This window comes from Lycorma delicatula, chromosome 4 (assembly GCF_047948215.1).
Source record: "Lycorma delicatula isolate Av1 chromosome 4, ASM4794821v1, whole genome shotgun sequence".
NCBI lineage: Eukaryota > Metazoa > Arthropoda > Insecta > Hemiptera > Fulgoridae > Lycorma > Lycorma delicatula.
The window spans coordinates 2,257,344-2,278,497 of record NC_134458.1 but is presented as its reverse complement, the minus strand read 5'-3'; the positions used below and the strand labels follow the sequence as shown (position 1 = coordinate 2,278,497).

At 30.1% G+C, this 21,154-nt stretch overlaps 2 protein-coding genes across 2 annotated transcripts in view; both read right to left on the bottom strand.

Annotated features, from left to right (window-relative positions):
- The window catches only part of LOC142323044 (glycine dehydrogenase (decarboxylating), mitochondrial-like), a 43,435-nt gene extending 37,569 nt beyond the window's left edge, over positions 1-5,866 (bottom strand). The window contains exon 1 of the mRNA XM_075362137.1: positions 5,731-5,866. The gene's annotated coding sequence lies outside the window, so the exon portion shown is untranslated. The remainder of the gene's footprint in view (positions 1-5,730) is intronic.
- On the bottom strand, positions 5,632-15,782 carry LOC142323503 (evolutionarily conserved signaling intermediate in Toll pathway, mitochondrial-like). Its single transcript, XM_075363241.1, has 2 exons — positions 15,671-15,782; positions 5,632-5,957 (listed from the first exon to the last, which is right to left on the bottom strand). Exons 1-2 carry the CDS (start codon positions 15,780-15,782, stop codon positions 5,632-5,634), a joined length of 438 nt encoding a protein of 145 aa, XP_075219356.1.
- Between the last annotated feature and the right edge of the window lie 5,372 nt (positions 15,783-21,154).

Here is a 21,154-nt window from a genome sequence, read left to right as displayed (position 1 = left end):
TTTTTTTATTTCTTCTTTTGATAAGCTCACACTAAATTAAAAATAAATAATCATAAAAACTTACTACTAACTCCTTGTTTAAAGCTGACTTGCAAAATTTTAAATTTAATGAAAAATTTAACAGATATATATATTTAGTGCATTTTTTATGATTATGTTTTTTTATGTTTATCAGATTTGAAATTTTTAGTTATTTTATTTTAATTAAATAAGCCTATAAATGTTCCCCATGTGAAAACAACACTTCTAAAAGAAAGTAATCTGGATCTTTGATAAAAAGAAATGTGAATAAATGTAGAAAAACAATTTAGAGTGAGCTAAAGACACCTTGGAATAAGCAGGTATGCATTATTTTTATACTGAAATTTACTAATTAGTTTTCCTAAATTTCTGTTTGAAAATATTTGATATCTGAATGCTCCTCATTAATCTCTAATAATCTAATTTTAAGCAATGAAGATGATGAAAAAATGGAAAATATCTTCAAATAATCTATGTAGACAATGTAATTTTTCATTCAAAAATCCTACACTTAATCTGGAAAAAATTACAAAGGACACAGAGTTCCTCTCATACATTGTAGAGGTAGTTGCCTCTACTCATAAAAAGTAATTATCAAAACCAGTCCATTTAAAAGAGATTAAGTTTACATCAGCACCACAATGTTGTAATATCACATTCTTAAGCAAAACTCATACAATTCAACTAATGAATTCCCCAAGTTCATAGTAATCTCCGAAGTTCAAATATATCCAAAGTAATATAGATCTTAATATATCCAAAGTAATCCATAAATACACTTTAAAATCAGAAAATCCACTGTTATTGATACACTTACAGCATATCAAACTAACACATATTAGAAAGAATAAGATCACAGTCTTTGTCAAATGCAGTTAATATAGAAACCCGTATCAGTTAACAGCTACAAATGTAAATTAGGTAAAATAGCTCAACAGAATTAAATAAATATTCAGTATACACTAATTGCAACGTAAGTCAAGAAACAAAAAAAGTAGGGGAAACAAAAAAAGTACGCAAAACGTATTTAATTCGCGCGGGTGTGGCGGTACTAGCGGCGACGGTCGGCACTAACTAAACTAATGTTAGAACAAATTTCGCTTTAGGGTAGATAGACCGGAGTAGCTAAACCCACCAGGTTGATCTAGTGGTGAACGCGTCTTCGCAAAATCAGCTGATTTGGAAGTCGAGAGTTCCAGCGTTCAAGTCCTAGTAAAGTCAGTTATTTTTACACGGATTTCAATACTAGATCGTGGATACCGGTGTTCTTTGGTGGTTGGGTTTTAATTAACCACACATCTCAGGAACGGTAGAACTGAGACCGTATAAGACTGCACTTCATTTACTCATACATATCATCCTCTGATATTATCTGAACGATAATTTCCGGAGGCTAAACAGGAAAAAGAAAGACCGGTATAGCCGCGAGGCTTAACGCACCAGGTACCGAGTCAACCGGGCGATCGAGTTCAAGACCAGGCTGGACCGAGTTACACTTTTACAATTTAAATATTATTCATTTATTTAATTCTATCGCTTACCTGTGACGTCATTTTTGGGGTGGGGTGCAATTTTGCAAAACTCTTTTTGCAAATATTATTATTTTGTAACTGTTAACAAATGTGCCTTAAAATATGACCTTAATTAGGCGAAATCTGGAGATACTGAGGGTGACCTTGCTCTACAGCCTCACCCCCTTGACCTTTTAAGTTGAAAATGTAATGGTAATAATGCTCCATATATAGAAGTAATCTGATCAAATATAAAAGCAAATCTGGTCCAGCGGTTCTGGAGATAGGTAATTTAGAGGCCAATATCGAAAACTCAGATGTACATACGAACATGAAGATTCGGAAAATTTCCATCCGGGTTTTTGGGTTTCTCAGGCGTCGAAACTGTAAAGATCCTATGAAAATCGCATATACCCGAATTGTACCGATTGCAATACCTTCCTATGTAGAGCTATAGCGCTATCTAGACGGGAAAGTAAAAATAAGAATTCAAATTGAATTGAGAATTCTTATTCTTTTTAGTCGACTGTTAAAAGTAGTAAATATTATTTAAGAACCTGAATTAAAAACAATGAGAAATCTCCTACTAATGGATACTTAATGTGCAACATGATACGTAACTTCCTGGTGTGACTCAATTTACAGATATTTAACTTGTAATTCCCCTAAGTAATATTATTGTATGTAACCTTGATAAATTCATTTGTTACTTTGAAGTCATCGACTTTGACCGGTACCCCACGTGCTTTACATGTCACAACCGTAAGAAAGATCGTCTCAAGTAATTTAAAATAAAAGATTAATATTATTGAAACAATGCGTTATCTGCAATTCCGCAAGAGAAATTTACCTATTTTATGATGTCACTTTTTACTAGGTATACTTTCTATAAATAAGCAGAGTTAATTCTAGATTATACAGGTATAGATTAAACTGGTTTATAGGTAATCTGAGAACAGTGAAAAAAAAAATATATATATGAATATTAACTTAAATGTAATTTATTTAAGTTATTTTCCTTTTGATTGGATTGAATTAAATACAATAAAAAAACATATTTTACTTTAAAATATTACCTTTATTAATTTCCTGGTTAACCAATTATTTAATTTCTTAGGTTATATAAAGAGATAATTATCTAAGATAAGAAAAGTCTGGTATGAGTAGGGAATCTATTACATCAGGGATGGGGAAAGAATATTGTTTTCTAGGATGGGTAGACCGGTTAATTTCTTAGTATGTAAGAGAATTTTGTATGAATATGTATTGTCACCTGAGGAAACTTAGAGAATTCTAAGTGAATCGTTGTGTATTTTATAAGTTTGTATAATTGATTGGTTAACCCGATAAATAAATTTATTAATTAATTTCTTACCCAAGATAATTAAGAGTTTAATCATACAAACACGGTTAGGAGTTTTTAACAGCATGGTGTGTTTGCGTGATTATTTCAGTTAGACATAAAAAACTATTTAGTGTAAAAAAATTTATTTACTCTCATTTCGTGTATTATTTATTTTTTTTTATTTACACAGAAATTTTTATAATCGATACCTGAATAAACAAATATATAAAATTCTAATGTCAACATTCCATCGATTTTATTATAAACTTTTTTTAATGAAAAATAAGGAAAAGTAATCTTGCCTAAGAATTATTGGAATTAGTTTTATTTTTAATATTTTTACATAGAACTAATCATTCAGATTACTGAAGAAATTAAATTTAATAAAGAAACATATACAAAAACAAACAAAAAATTTTAAGTATTACATTTAAAGAATATACAAATGTTAACCATAAAATCAGTAAATACACCTTTAATTATTGGCAATAAGAAGCATTAACCGTTTTAGTAAAACAATGAAGTTATAAGTTGAGTTTTCAGATAACTTTAATAAAAAAAAAATGTCCGTTTTAATACAATAGTGTAAGAAGACCGGTATAACGGATCTGAGTAACGGAATCCTGCCAATTAAGAAAAAATAGTAGAAAATATAATAATAGGAGGAATCCAGAAAGGGAACTGAAAGAAATCCTTTTAGTAAATGTAGCAGATCCGTTTAACAATCGTCCTTTGTAATACTGCTCGCTGGTACACCTAAACAGATGTTCCGTGAGAAGAGTTACCGGACCAGGGAAGGAATTTCATGACAATATCTGAGGGCGGACGATCGTTCTCACGCTCAACTGGGGTCTGGTCCTGCAGGTAAACAGAGAGGTGAATACTTGGGGCAAGATCAGTTGACGGTCACATCTCTTGTGAAGTTAATATTTGAACTTATTACACATGTTCCATACTCACCAGATTTGATGCCCTAGGATTTTCACTTCTTTCTGCAATTAAAGAGCGATATTAAGGGTACTTATTCACCCTATATGAAGATCTTAAGGATACAATGAGTCGTGGATCAAGGAAAGACCCCCAGCATTTCTCAGTAACAAAATGAGAAAACTTGTTCACCATCAACATAAAAGTGTAGTAATAAATAAAATGTAATTTTTTGCCATATTTGTTTTATTTGACTATTATTTCATTTGTGAGTTATGAGCAACTGTAATTATATTTCACACCCGTCGTACATAATTTAAAGTTAGATCGGTAAAGTGTTAAAAATATCAAAAACTGAGGTAACAATAAAATTCTAAAACAATCCAATCAAATAATTTAATAAATCTTGAACTTCAGCAGGATTCCCATTGAATTTAAAGATTCATTTATACTGATTTTTCCTGACTAATTTAATAAAAATTTCCTGACTCTCATAATGGTATGTATTGCCATTTATTCCGCAAAATATAGATTTCTATTTTTTTGCAACCTCTACCATCATCCCCATAACTGTCCAACTCGCGCCTTTTTTATTCATTTATTATTACACTCATCTTTTAATGATTTTTTACAATAGACATTTAAAAACAATTGGCTTGGATCTAAGACTGCTAAAAACTTTTCACAAAAAAAAGCTCACATTATTTTGCAAAATAAACAAAAAACAATATTAAATAACTTGATTTACATAAAATTTTTAACAAAACAGAGATTTTCATTTAACAAAAATTGAATATTATGTATGATCACAACTCGAAGTAAAACTAAAATTACTGTGACTGAAAGTAATACAGATAAAAAAACTAGAACAGAACACCTTATTTTATTCAGAAAACAAACATTATTAACATTTACTTGAAAAATATTTTGTCATTATTATTCTAGCATATTTCCAGAATGCCTTCAAAATATGGTACAAGGTGATAAGAGCATTTAGTAGCTCTAAGCTGGAATTTTGATTCTATACAATTATCAGGAAACACAATTTAAAAAATTGAACCAACATCTTCACATGAACTTAAGGATAACTTATTTTGTACAACATTGAGAACCCACATAATCTCTGCCTTAGAAACATTGTCTTTAAAATAAAAATAAATAATTGTGTTGCCATTTTGTATATATGAAATTGAGGATTCAAATATATCATTTGCTGCTGAAATGCTGTTATTCTGATCAGAAGATCCGCAAAGAACATACAGATGCATCACAACCACTATTCTCATAACTGTTGATCAAAGTTTTAGTCTGCCAAGTTGAACCGCCACTGGTAAATGAAAAAAAATTTCAGTGAAGGCTGAGAATTCCGTATCTTGTTTCATTAGAAACTTTAAATTTTTCAACGATAACCTTTTTGTTAAAATTTCACCAGTGAAAAAATGAACTACAATTTGAAATATTCCTCCTTTAATATAAAAGAATAATTACGGAATGTACATAAGAAAAGGACATGTTAATGGCCGCTTGATGGATGTAGTTGCAATATGCTGGACAGGGTTGTCACTTCCTGATGCCAGGAAAGTATATACATTTTGCCATTACTTAAAAAATATTTTATTAATAACATTAATTTTAATTCTGTAACAAAAATGCAATTCTCTAAAATTTTTTGCAATTTCTCCTCACTTTCCTAAGTTTATATTTCCTGGCTTTTCCTGCTTGTGGGATTCATATCTAGTAATCCTTCCAAATATATATTCATTCCCGCATAATGATTATAACTGCCAAACTAGTATTTCTCAATAAAGAAATGTTAATTTCAAACGATTAAAAAACTAACAGAACAGATGAGAAGTAATGAAATTTGATAAATGGCACACAATATAATACACAAACAAGCTGAATTTGCAGAAGCAAAGTACCTACTGAATGAACAGATATTTTACTAGCACGATCCACACCGGTAATCCTTTTAATTGCTAACATAGCTAAGTCAAATGGTTCCTTAGGAACTTCTTGTGGTAAAGGCCACGGTAAAATATTTTTAAATTTTGGCATCCAGTATAACATTCCCATAAATTTTCTAACAGGATAGCCTCTTTCACCAAATATATTTATCAATATTTCTCCAGTTTCCGGATCGGGTATAACACCTGAAATCAGAAAAGTACAGTAAAAAAGAATGATTAAAGACTGTTCATCATAATGCAACATGAAAAACAAAAATAGTGGACTACTAAGATAAAGATATGCACACTTTGAATATAAAAAAACGTAAACACAAGATTTAAAGTAACTAAGCAGAATGATTACTATTCAACTAACCTCTATGGCTAAGTAGAACAATCTCATGCTTTTATTTGAAAGGTCCAGAGCATCTATACTCTAATTTAAATAAACTGCTTATATATAGTGTTACTTGATAACAAATAAAAAACTGTTTTGTTATAATAAATAAGTTTTATGACACTGTTATATGGATCAAAAAGGACTGGACAAATAAAAGTCGATGATTCAGAAATACCATACAACCTCTTGGGATCAAACTTTTTTGTTATAATAATTTGTATAAGACTGTTATAAGGATCAGAAAGGACTAGACAAATAAAAGTCCAGATGATTTAGAAGTATCATACAGCATATTGGGATCGGTCTTTTTTATGTAGGTATTAATAGTAAATGCAAACTTTACTTAAAATAAGTTCAATTTTGAAAAATATACCTACAAAATAGAGAACAGGCTTATAACAGTCACTACATCGTTTATACTTTTTTCAAACAAGAGATGAATGAGATCAATAAGCTGCAGCCAATTACAATAGTTTGCATTACACATAAACAAATACATTTAACTAATGGCCATCACATATAGGCTTTATTAATTTACTAGTAAGTAAATATAAATAATCTAAATATTTCCCATTTAAAAAAAAATGGTAAATTAAGTTCTTCTACCAAAGTGTATTGCATAATACTAAAATAATTTTTTTTTAAATCAGACCTAAATTACAAAAGAAGTCTAAGTGTTCTGAAGTTATTTATAAATATATAAATGTACATATTTCAAATATCTCAACACTGAATCGATCCAGGAAATTCAAATGTATGGATTAACAGGATTTGGATAAACAAGGATACACCATAAATCAAAACATTATATACATCAATGTACTGTACTAGTCTACATCAATAGTACTGATGTACTATTCTGATTGTGACTGTTGCAGAGTGCTTTAAATAAATAAAATACACACACCGACAACCAGCAGTAATTATAAAAGTAATTATAATACATAATAAAGACCAAAACATAGCAAATTTTAAGAATGTCAATAAAAAATAAAAATAAACATAGTTCTTACTTTCCATTTAACATTAGTTTTCTTAACCTTACAAATGACTCTTTACCAAGAGCCTTGGTGAGTGCATCAGCCACTTCATGGTAACTTCAGCAATATCCAATTGTACATAACATACTTTTATTATACATTGTTTCATTTTCTCTTAAATAAAATGATTCTTAATGTCAATGTGCTTTAATCGTTCACGATATTTACTAATTTATAAAGCTGACAAACTGTTATCAAATAAAAGTACATCTACATCTAATTCTATTAAAATATTTTGAAACCAACAAGCACATTGAAACTCGCCGACACATTGATTGAGGGCTAGATACTCTGCCTCAGTGGAAGACAGAATAACATAAAACATACTGGTTTTTTGAACACTAAGACAGTTTAAAACAATGTCCACTGGTGGATTTTCTGTCAATGGTGTAACCACCCCGGTCAGCATCTACAGAACCTTTGATAATATCAGTAGTAGAACATTTACTATATACTAATTTCAAATGAAGAGTTTCTTTCATGCAACATCATAACACATATTAATTAATTATTACTAGCACAACATTGGTATCCGCTTCGAATACTAATACTTGCACACAGATATGGTCTGCTACCTAACATAGCATTCATAATACAACCTATTAATTTTTGACACTTATTTTTTATTTCTGTATTTTCCAGTTTTTCTCTCATCAAATAATTATAATCAAAATTATAATCCGATGCAGTAGAAACAGTTTTACAGTCAAACATACTGAAACGTTTTAGTACACTTCCTAAATAATTATTTTGATTCAAAGTTATCACACCTCATCTTTTAAATTTTGTTCTATAGCGATACATAAATAATAAGAAATTTGAACCATATCTTTCATTTTAAACTTACTCTAGTTAACTTACTCATCAGTTCATTTTTAAAAAAATTAATTTCTTGCTTATTTCAGCCCATGATAGTTAATTCATAAATTAGTACATTAATTTCTCAAATATTAACCTGAAATACAAACAATAATCAATATTTAACTTACAAAATTTTGAGATCGTGAAATCTATCATACCAGCATTTGGAAGAAGTTTTTAAACATAAATTGCTTTCTTAAGTTTGCACACTTTTTCATTTGTTAAACTGCAAATCTCAAGTAAACACATAAATACATTTTCTTTCAGTTCGCCATGTAAAAAAGCACTACAGATATTCAGTTCCGTAACAGGCCATTCAAAATTTACACTAACAGGTAACATTAATCTAACTGTATTTCTGGTTTATCAATAACATCCCATGAATCATTTTCAACTAATGATTTCAACTAAACTTCCATAGCGTCCTGCCACTGCTTAGCAAAAACCACTGATTTTTTAGCTTCTTCATAGATGTTGGTTCTTCAATATTCAACACACTAACAAAGACAGTCTCATAATCATTATATTTAACTGGAAGCTGCAGCTGATCCCTAGGATGAAGCTGTTTCTATCAGTAGGGTTATGTATGTTCATGTTCAGGGAACTTCTTTTTAAACTTTCATCTGCAGTCACATCCTTAATAATGTTTACAATGTATTCAACTTCAGATGTAGGTTCTTCTTTCTTCATGTTGACATTACAATCAAAAAACATAAAAGAACTTATTCGGTTTACAGAGAACAAACACAACACTACTTTTTAACATTACTGCTTTCATAACTGGAAAATTAACTCTCAGTCCTTTGTTCTTTCACCCTAACCTACAAGCATTTCCTTTTTATTTTCAAGATCAAGCTTCTTTTTCTTCTCTTTGGTATACGCACCCACACTTCTGTATCAAACAGCGGTTTATTATTTTAAAATCAAAACTTTGCTTATTATTTCATAATTCATAAGGTGTTTTACTGTTAACTGTAGCTGCTTCAATGATTGTATGCATTTCTTGTTCAGCACGACCATTCTGCTTGGGATTATAAGAAAGAGTAATTTGATGTTATCTTCCTTGCCAATTCAGAGGTTTTTTCACATAGTGATTAACAAACGCTTTTCCATTATCTGTTCTTAAGACTTTAATTTTTTGAACCGTTTGTTTTTCACATAGTTTCACAAAAAGTTCAAGCTTACCACAAACTTCACGCTTGTGTTTTAAAAAATACACCTGTCTATAATGCAAATAGTCATTTTTCAATAAAAATATATAACAAGAACCACCTTGAGTCAACTTCCACAGGACCACAGACATCAGCATGGATTATGTTTCCAACTTCAGTTGATTGTGAATTACTTCCTTTTAATGACTTATGATGTTGTTTTCCCTGCACACAGGCTTCACAGAAGAAGGTTTCATTTTTATCTTCACACGTAATAGCACTCTGATTTAAAAAGACTTTTCACATGATTAAAATTTTGATGTACCAAACTTTCATGCCACCAGATTAATTAAAGATTTTTTATTTGAGTTCACTATGCCACCATTAACCATACAACACGTTACTCTACAAAATTCTGGTTGTTCTGCAAAAAGGTTTATTTGAGCGTCTAGCCAACGCACAAACTTAATTTGTTTTCTTGTAAATTAAGTGTGCTTAACAGGCGTATGACTTCAAATAAAAACCATTATCCAGAGCCTTGCCCTAAGAGAAAAGTTTCATCCTTAAATCAGGCACAATTTTCATATTCATTATCACTTGTCTATTGACCATTTAATAAAAACAGAACCACAACCAACTGCATTGATTACTGAACCATCACCTATTCTTACTTGTTTCAGTTCATTAATTAAGCTTTACATATTTGTACTTTCTAAACATCTTTAGATCATGCACTACTATCAAGATACTATTCTGTATCCAAATTCACCTAAGAAACTTAAATTAAGGCCAATCTTTCATTTGAATCATTTACATTTTGTTTATTTGCCTCTGACAATTTCTTTTGACGAAACTAACAATCTTTTACACAATATATTTAGTTTTCATAAAACCTGAATAATTTTTACACCGATTCTTTTTATGTCCAACCTTTCTACAAGAAAAACTTTTGAGACTAAATTTATTTACATGTTTAACAGTTATTTATTTACAACACCACAGTATCTTCACTAGATTTCAAATGCTCTTCTTCAATCAATAATCTAGTTGTTAAATTATTTAGAGTTTGCTGATTTTCACCCACTGATTTCCAAGCAAAAAAAATGATCAAAGATAAAATTATTTTTGTAATAACCAGATTACAAAAAGATCAGATTTCAGGTATTTCTTCCTTATTGCTTAAGAGAAACAGTTAAATTTTAAATTTTTGATAGAAAGTCCATAACACCATTTTCAGACTTCAAATTAAAAAATTGTAGCTGTAATAAATGAATATTCATACTTAATTGATGCTCATATATTGTTTTCTGTTTAGTCCAAATTTCATTTGCAGTCTTGCACATTAAAATGTGCGACTAAGGCCTGGATTCCACGCACATTAATAACACTTCCTGTGCACGTACATTATAAATTTCATACTTTTTCAATTCTGCAGCTTTCAAAACATCTGGTTTCTGTATATCTCCATTGGTAATAACAAAAAGATCTTTAGCTATCAATACTACTCTCATCTGGAATTTCCAAATATTCCAGTTATTTTCATTTAACTTCATAAAAACTGCTGTGATTCCATATTTACCCACATGGTCACAACTAAACAAAATTTTCATGACCTCTGTACCTTTGTTCACAGTTACATATCTGGGCCCATAACCTGTTGCAGAGTGCTTTAATAAATATTAATAAATACACATATTGATGACCAGCAGTTTACTTCTAAAAGTAGTTTTAATAACTCAAACTCTAACAAAAACTCCCATATACTGCACATATTCTCTTTCAGTGTTAATACACTACTGTTAATATGGGCCTCACTCGCTATCGATTGACACAAAGCCCATATTACTGTTACAATTTGGTTGCTGAAATTCAGTTAATGAAATAACCTTAGGAATAGCCTGAGCTATTGTTATAGATTGTTACAATAGCAATAGGTTATTGTAATGTCACAGACTTGAAGAAAATAATTTTGTATAACAATATGCTAGCATCTAGTTATCTTGATAATTTTGTTAAACAATCATTTCACAAATCATATAAATTAAAGAATGGGCAAGGAATAACTTCTTTTAAGGAGACCTGCACCTTTTCTCAAGTAGTTCTTTAATAAATCAAGGAAAAGCAATTTCTTACAGCACATATTTGCGTACATCAATGCCAAAATATGTGATCTGTTACAGGCTGATCCCATTCTGAATATTCTGATTTCCTAAGGGATTATATGTGGGATGAATGTATATTACCTAAAGGAATGCATACTATGCCCAGATGATAATTAATTTAAGTGCTACTTTTTTCTTTTATTTTTGAAGCATTTCCAATCAGATTCTCAAAACCAGGAAAAGTAGAATATATAAATAAATGAATCACTAAAAAAGAAACGGAAATACAATAAGAAAACCAAGTCGACAACTACTATTATCTGAAACTTGTAACAGAATAAGTTTGGAAAGAAGACAACTGAGGGAAAGAACTGACTTCTCAGCACAATTTTTAGTAATTCATTAATACATCTATTTCTCAATACATAGAAATCTCTAAAAAAAATTCAAGTTAGTGATAACTTTTATAAAATATCATATAAACGAATTTAAAATAATAATGAAGACAATGAACCTATTCCAGTGTTAAAAAGGAATGAACATAAAATGATTTTACAAATTGAATAACAACTCTAAAACTGTTTAAGATTTAGATCTGATATCTTTAACGTATGATAAACTAAAAATTTATTTTTACTTTATTTAAAAAGTATTTATTAAAAATTTCATGGTTATATGTGCAGTACGTTTTTAATGGCAAGCAATCAAAGTCAAGTCAAGATACAGCCACTCAGAAAATAGAGTATTTTCATTTTCACCACATAACATACTTTAAATAGTAAAAGTTACTATTTGACACCATTAAACAATGAACAAAATTATTTAAACAGTGATGAGACTTGTTTTGATACAAAGCTGAATAGTTCTTATTTTATTAAGATCAAACTCCAGTAAATATAATTTCTCCACCAATAGTGGTTATGATTATTGTTTGATGAAATAACACAGAAACTTAGAAGTTTTTACATGGAATATGGAAATGGAATTTTGTATCGTATGAAAAATATCATGCCTGACAGGATTTGAATCCCGGATCTCAGGATGAAAAGCGAAGATCCTATCACTCCGTCATGGAGATTGGCTAATTAAGTTCTTGAGTTTATAAATTAAATATAGCCTATATCTCTGAAAATAACCCTACAAATTCTTTGAAAAAATTTAAGAAACAACTTACTTTCTTAATATACAGAATTATACTACTACTAGAAGGTTCTCTAAGCACCATTATGCAACTCCTTTATAAGTGCTGTTATTAAGTGGCATGTGAATAATGATGTCCATCTTGAAACAGACAACAATATTATACTTGATCTATGATGTGTTAGTTCATTTAATTCATTGTTATTTTTTTCAAATTTAATATGCATTTCAGATTGTACAGGTGTGGCCATGGCTTTTATCCACTAAGAGTAAAATTTGCATGTTTTAATTAGATCTTTATATAACTATTCTGTTTCTATCAGGTTAATTTTAAAGTTTTGTTCTATTGCTCTGAACAGTGAATGGATAACGCAACTGGGTCAATCTATTTGAAGTGACCCAAGGGTGGTTGCTTGACCAATTCAAAAAAAAATTGAAACTTACCCAATTGTTTCCTACATATCTCAGGACATTAAAACTATTTTTTTAAGCAGTTTATCTGTGGCGGCCATTTTTGCTAAATGCGCACACCTATTTTTCTGATTGTAAGGGTTTATGGAAAAAATCATAACTAAAAAAACTATTGTTCCTGGAAGGATGAAACAAAAAGCAATTTATTCATATTTTCTCAACGTAAAAGATTGGTCCATCAATCTTAGATAGGTAAACTGAAGAGAGATAGAAAATTACTAATAAATTTGAACATGAAAAACTGTGAAATTTCACTTTTGGTAATTCTTTTCAATAGACAGGGATGGCATGCACAGTTTGAAAGATTTTTTTATATGTAGGTATATGTTAGTAGTTCTAACATAAATAATTTTAATGGGATATACTTACCCCCTTTTTTTAAGAATTTTTGAGAACTAATTTTTTTTTTTTAAATTCAAATTTTGGCATCCAATAACTCTGATTGGGCTGGTGATAAAGATCTCAAATTTGCACAACCTACAGTGTTTTTGTATGTGTTTATGGCAAGTAAAAAGGTTTCTTGTGTATTATACTAATAAAAATGTAACAACCTCTCAAAAATCATGAAAAACGTGTTAAAAGCAATACCAATTTGACTCACTAAATAAGTGCTCCAAGGGAATTTATTGTCTTCTTTGCACTTTACATTTTTTTATATATTTTTTGTATTTAGCCAATTGTATATTATGTAGTTTCCTGCCCTAATTAAGATTCAATATTAAATTTCTTTACAGCATTAATTAAGATAATAAAAATTGAAACCGAATGTGAAATTTAGAAAAAACTCCATATAAAAATATTATAAACATGGCAATAATATTTCAAATTTTACTTTTTATATGAATATCCGCAACTTTGTAATTTATTGGATACAGCATTAATAAAATGAGTAAATTATTAATTTAAAAATAAGAAGTACTTATTTAGCAACACTTTAAGTAGCGTTCCCAGTTTTGCAATAATGCATCATTAGCACATATAATGTTAAATGAATCACATATTGGTAAGCTGTAACAGTCATTTCAACAAGATTCAGTCATTCACACCATACTTGACAACTCAAACAATTTTGCTAAAAGAATGATTTTGCCAAGTAGATAAAAAAACTCATTGTATTTAAATAATTACTGAAAAACCTTTTTTTTGTACTTATCCATAACAAAGGAGTGTACAATTTCCCCCCTAATTGTATTGGACAATTACTTACAGTTATACTCATATTAGTTATATAATTAACAAACTTGATTTGTGATATTTAAGTATGTTATTAGTCGACTGATGACAGTCAGAGATCTCTATGAAAGCATAATCTGTGGTATATGCTGTAACAAGGGAACTCTGCTAAATGAAAATCGAAATGGTGCCTAACTGTACTGCTGTGCAGTATATTATAGCACTTTAAACTACCCACAACTTTTTCCATGTTTTGTGTACGAGCATCATACTCTGGCTGAATCGACATAGTTATTTTATCTAAGTTTAATATGATTAAACCACTGGGTTGGTCTAATGTGAACTTATCATAAATCAGCTGATTTCAAAGTTGGGAGTTCTAAGTTCAAATCCTAGTAAAGGCAGTTACTTTTATATGGATTTGAATACTAAATTGTGGATACCAGTGTTCTTTGGTGGTTGGGTTTCAATTAACCACATATTTCGGGAATGGTCTACCTGAGACTGTACAAGACTACACTTTATTTACATTCATACATATCACTCTCAATCATCCATCGTCTGAAATAATACCTTATGGTGGTTTTGGAGGCTAAACAGAAACAGAAAAAGTGTAATATGATTAGAATCCAGCTTTTTCAAGTCTGCAATACACTTCCCGTGAATTGTAATAAACGACATACTTTCTTGATAATGATTTTGATGGTATACATTATTGTGCTAAGGATCAGTCATTAGTAATTTAGAAGGACTCTTTCATCAATATGCAAATTTTACCCAGTTTTTACTAAATTAAAAGAACATGTCATAATACATTGAGAGGCTGTAGACATAGAGGTTATAAGTTTTAAATCACTACATTCACAGACAGGATATAAAATTTACAACTACCTTGATAACATACATATAACTTTTTCTGTACCATCTGTCAAACTTACCTTTCATTGTATTCCTTTAACTTCAAGTGATGTCATCAAATGATATTTTTTTATTTTGTTTAATTAAATATTCCCTTATTAAAGTCAAAATAAAACTGCTGCATAACACATAAATCTATATTCTATTTTTGCAGTCTTGCTCAGAATGAACTGAATCTACTATATTTCAATTAACATTTTTTTATTAAATAAAATTCAAAATGGAAACAATCATAAAAAGTGTTATTTAAAAAAAACGAAAAAGTGAATAATGTACACTACAACAATGACTGATAATATGTTAACAATCTATTTGAGGAATAAAACACACTTTCAAATTATTGAATTTGATGTGACAAAAGCATTGCATTTGCCATAAATTTTGCCTAAGATACCAGCATGAATCTTAGCAATGACAGATAGGCAAGGTATTAAATAGAGATCAATAAAATATTTTCCAAAAATAAGACTGTCAGGGCAGGTTTAAACTGAAATACAGAAAACATTGCTAAACCCATTCGTAATTTAAAACTTATTAATAATTCTATTAGATTTTATTTTTGAAACATTAGGATTTGTAGAATTGTACAAATTCCACGAGAACAAATAATAAAACATTACAAAGAATATAAAACACATTATTATAATAAGCAAATACTTACTATTGTATTCCATCTGCTCTAAAAGATCTACTAATATACACTGTTGCTGCTTAGGATAATGCATGAATTCAACTTGAAGAATATTTTGGGCAACAAATTTTCCTTTAGGCATAATCTTTCTCAACACCGAATTCTTTCATATATTTCATGGCAGCATATATAAATTCCACATGTCCTCTTTTAAGGGTCTCCCTAACCCTGAAATGATTCAATAATTCTAAATAAGTTTCTTTTGATTTGTCTTCAGTTCTTTCAAAACGGTTAGGAGCCGATAGTTTTTCATCATCTATCTTAGAAGAGAAATTCTTATTGAATGTATGAAAGCACGTCCTATTATTAAAAATTACTTTTCTATGTAATCCATCACAAACGTTTAAAAAACCAGTAATTTTTTTTAAACTAAGTCTAAAAATTGCTCGTGACATTATTAGTAGCCGTTAAATAAGAATTACCGGTCAACATAAATTAGGATACTTGAAAAATCACATGTTATTTATAAATCATTTTATAAACTATATACATTACAAAAAATGATATTTAAAGACAAAAATCATACACAACGCTGAAACAATATTATTTACAGTAATTGATTTTTTTCATCTAGGGTAATGGCTCTCCCTCACATTATTTACAATACTAGAAAATTAACCTGAAAATTTCGATCATTTGAATTGACGATCGACTGCTATCTAGTAATGGGAAGAATCGTGAACGAGTCGTTCCTTCGATTCGACTCTTTATACTGAACGAAAGAATCGAGAATCGGTTTGCAGGAGAAACAGATTCTTTCTACGATTCTTAACAATGAAATGGATAGGCGACGGGAAACCAAATCTTTCTCAATTACGAATCGATTCTATTCGATTCATAGCAATGAGTTATGTATTATTAATGCTATAAAAGAAATGTAGTCTCTTAATCTTTTTTTGATATCAGTATCATTTTGTTAAAAACAATTTTATCTACATTACAGAAATTTTGTTGATATGAACTAGATCTTTCAGCTTACTTGAAAACCATCATCAGGAGATAATATTATTTTATTAAAGTTTAAAATATTTAAAAGATCACAGTTAAAATCTAAAACAGTCATAACTGTGTGGTCCTACCACTATACTGAAGGAAGATACATGTACTCTGGTGGATTATTCCTGTATTCCATGTTCTCTACATCAGTATTCCTTCGCTATACTGGTAAGACCATACAGTCATTACTTTTACATGTGAGCTTTTAAATTTTTAATTTTAATTAAATAATTTTATCTCCTGATGATGGCTTTCAAGTAAGCCGAAAGATCATGCATTGATTTCAACGTGCTGGTAAGATGGGTTTCATTAATTGTTTATTTATTTAGAATATCTGTAGTACCATGTTTGAGAAATTTCTTGGCCAACTTTTTTTGTTGAATCATATCATTCACAATATATATATTTTCCTCTTTTAATAAAACTAGTATAATGACCTTCACACATCGATATAAATTCATATAAATCTTCACAAATCATGATAAAGTTTACATTGATTTTTATAAGTATTAATGTTGTATATATTTTAAAACGTAATTTATACAGAATGCTTTTGGTGACATAAACATGTACATTATAAATTCACTTGCATTAAATTGATCTTTGTAAATATTTTCATTTTAATTAAAATAGCTTACAAAATGCAGATATTTCTGTCTTTTGGGTTTGGTTTAAATACATTTATTATCCCCAATCAATTTTTTTTAATATTACAGAATAAAACACATTAGGGCCTGTAAAGGTTGAACTACAGGTATAATCTATATGAACCTGGTTTACTCATTATATTTGTTAGAGTAATTATTGATAAATGATTAGAAAATTGGTAATTATCAGTAACAATTTTAGTAAAAGTTATTTTAACTTATATCCCTCTACAAATCACGAGACCTTGCCGGTGGTGAGGGGGCTTGAGTGCTCAGCGATACAGAATAGCTGGACCAAAGGTGCAACCATATCGTAGAGGCATCTGTTGAGAGCCAGACTAAGGAATGATTCCTGAAAGAGGGCAGCAGCTCTTTCAGTAGTTGTTAAGGGCGTAGGTAAAGAGGACATAAACGGCCATATTGTCATCACTCAATCTTCAGAGTACTGCGCAGTTGAAAGCAATAGAAAACTACAGCTGCTTTTCCAAAAAAATGTAAGTCTGCATTTTCATAACAAAGATGAAAGTGCCTTGCTTGGTAAAATATTCCAGAGATAAACTAGTCCCCCGTTCATATCTCTGGTTGGGGACTACTAAGGAAGGGGTCACCAGAAAATTAAAAAATAACATTCTACGAGTCAGAGCATGAAATGTTAGAAATCTAAAAAAGGGTAGGTAGATCAGGAAATTTACAGAGGGAAACGGATAGATTAGATGTAGATGTAGTAGGAATTAGTGAGGTTCGTTGGGAAGAGGAAAACTGCTTTTGGGCAGATGATTTTAGAATAATTAACTCAGCTTCAAATAAAGGGCAGGCAGCAGTAGGTTTCATAATGAAGAATAAGATAGGAACAGAGTAGAGTACTTCAAAATGCATAGTGACAGAATCATTGTAATAAGGATAAAATAAAAAACCTAGGCTGACAACGATTGTTAACATCTATATGCCTACAAGTGCTCATCATGATGATGATGATGTAGAGAGTTTATACAAAGAAATTGATGAAGCAATTAAGCACATAAAAGGGGATGAAAATTTAATAATACTTGGAGACTGGAATGCAAGCACTGGAAAAAGCAAGGAAGGATATTATGGGTGAATATGGGCTGGGCAAAAGGAATGAAAGAGGGGGCAAAGTTTTGCATGAAGTATAATTTAGTAATTGCACACAGTTTAAAAATCAAAATAAAAGAATATATACATGGAAAAAAACAGGTGATACTGCAAGGTATCAGATAGATTATACATGGTTAAGCAATGTTTTAGAAATCATCTCGTCAACTGGAAAACTTACCCTGGAGCAGACATTGATAGGGACCATAATTTACTGATAAATAAATATAGATTGGGATATAAAAACCTGAAGAAAAGGTGTCAGATGAATCTGTGGAATTTAGAGAAGTTTGAGGAAGAAAAGGTAAACAACATATTTGAGGAGGACGTCGCAAGAGGTTTGAGTAAAAAAGATAAGGTAGAAAATGCAGAAGAAGAATGGGAGAATGCTAAGAAGGAAATACTAAAATCAGCAAAAGCAAACTTAGGCGGAACAAAAAGAACTGGTAGAACACCTTTGATGTCCGAGGATATATTGCAGGTGATGGATGAACGTAGAAAATATAAGAATGCTAGTGATGAAAAAAGTAAAATGAACTATCGACAGTTAAGAAATACTTAATTAATGTATTTCAAAATACATTTTGAAGTACTCTACTCTGTTCCTATCTTATTCTTCATTACGAAACCTACTGCTGCCTGCCCTTTATTTGAAGCTGAGTTAATTATTCTAAAATCATCTGACCAAAAATTTAGTCGAGTGGATTAAAAAAAAGTGTTCAGATTTAGAAAGAGAAATGATCATTGGTAAAATAGACAGAGCATACAGGAAAGTTAAGGAAAGTTTGGGGTACATAATTAAAATCTGATGTGTTAAACAAAGATGGTGTACTGATTTATAATATGAAAGGAAAGGTCAATAGAGTGAAATATATAGAAGAGTTATACGGAGGAAATGAATAAGAAAATGGTGTTTAGACGAAGAAGAGGAAGTTGAGTATGAAAGGAGAGAAACACTACTGAGATCTGAATTTAATAGAGCATTAAAAGATTTGAATGGATAGACGGGATACCTCCAGAATTACTGCACAGTGCAGGTGAGAAAGCAATAGATAGGTTATACAAATTGGTGTGTAATATTTACGAAAAAGAGGAAATTACATCAGACTTCAATCAGACTTTGTTATCATGATACCAGTGAAAGCAGGAGCAGATAAATGTTAAGAATACAGAACAATTAGCTTAACTACTTGTGCATAAAAAAGTTTAAATAGAATTCTGTACAGAAGAATTGAGAGAAGAGTGGAAGAAGTGTTAGGAGAAGACAGATTTTGGTTTCAAGAAAAGTATAGGCATAAGAGAAGCAATTTTAGGGCTCAGATTAATAGTAAAAGGAAGATTAAGGAAAAACAAACGAACATACTTTGTATTTATAGACATAGAAAAAACATTCAATAACGTAAACTGGAATAAAATGTTCAGCATTTAAAAAAAATTAAGGTTCAAGTACAGAGATAGAAGAAAAATTGCTAACATTTATAGGCATTAAACAACAGTAATAATTGAAGAACGTAAGAAAGAAGCCGTAATAAAAAAGGGAGTCCGACAAGGATGTTCCCAATCCCCGTTACTTTTTAATGTTTACATAGAACTAACAGAACAATTTAGATCTGGAGTAACAGTACAAGGTGAAAAGATAAAGATGCTACGATTTACTGATGATATAGTAACTCTAACAGACAGTAAAAAAAGATTTAGAAGAAACAAAGAATGACATGGATGAAGTCATACGCAAGAAAATAAACAAGAAAAAACGAAAGAAATGAAATTTAGTAGAATTAAAGTAGATGGACCGCTGAATATAAAAATAGGAAGAGAAAAGATCATGGAGATAGAAGAAGTTTGTTATTTGTGAAATAGAATTACTAAATATGGACGAAGCACGAGTAATATAAAATGCAAAATAGCACTGGCAAAATGAGCTTTCAGCCAGTAAATTAATCTGTTTACATCAAAACTTAATTTAAACATCAGGAAGACATTTTCAAAGAATGTGTTTGGAGCGTAGCCTTATTTGGAAGTGAACTTGGATGATCAGAAAAGAAAAGTTTAGAAACTTTTGAAATGCAGTACTATAGGAGAATGTTAAAAATCAGATGGATGGATAGACGGAAGCGACAAATGAAGAGAAGTTGTGGCAAATTGATGAAGAAAGAAGCATTTGGAAAAATATAGTTAAAAGAATAGACAGACTTTTAGGCCACATATTAAACATTCTAGAACAGTCGCTTTAATATTGGAGGGACAGGTAGAAGGGAAACATTGAGCAGGCAGGCAACATTTGGAATATGTAAAACAAATTATTAGGGATGCAGGATGTAGGGGGTATACCGAAGTGAAACGACTGGCACTAGATAAATAATCTTATTAGATAGATAATCAAACCAATCAAACGATTGAAGACAAAAAAAAATTTTATTAAAACAATTCGGTCATTAATCTTTCATGCGGTTGTACTGTAAGTGCAATGGCAATGTCAAACAAATTTGTTTGTTTGGTGTTCTCACAACAGTGTTGAAATGAGTAAAGCTCTGCCCCCTCCCCTCCATTTACTTTTAGATGTAGTTTGCAATGAAGATAAGTTTTAAATATTTGCACTATATTATATTTTATTTGAGTACCTACTGAAATAGAAAGATGATAAATAAAAATAAATAAAGGTGTACAAGGTGAAGATAAATAAATAGACTTAAATAAT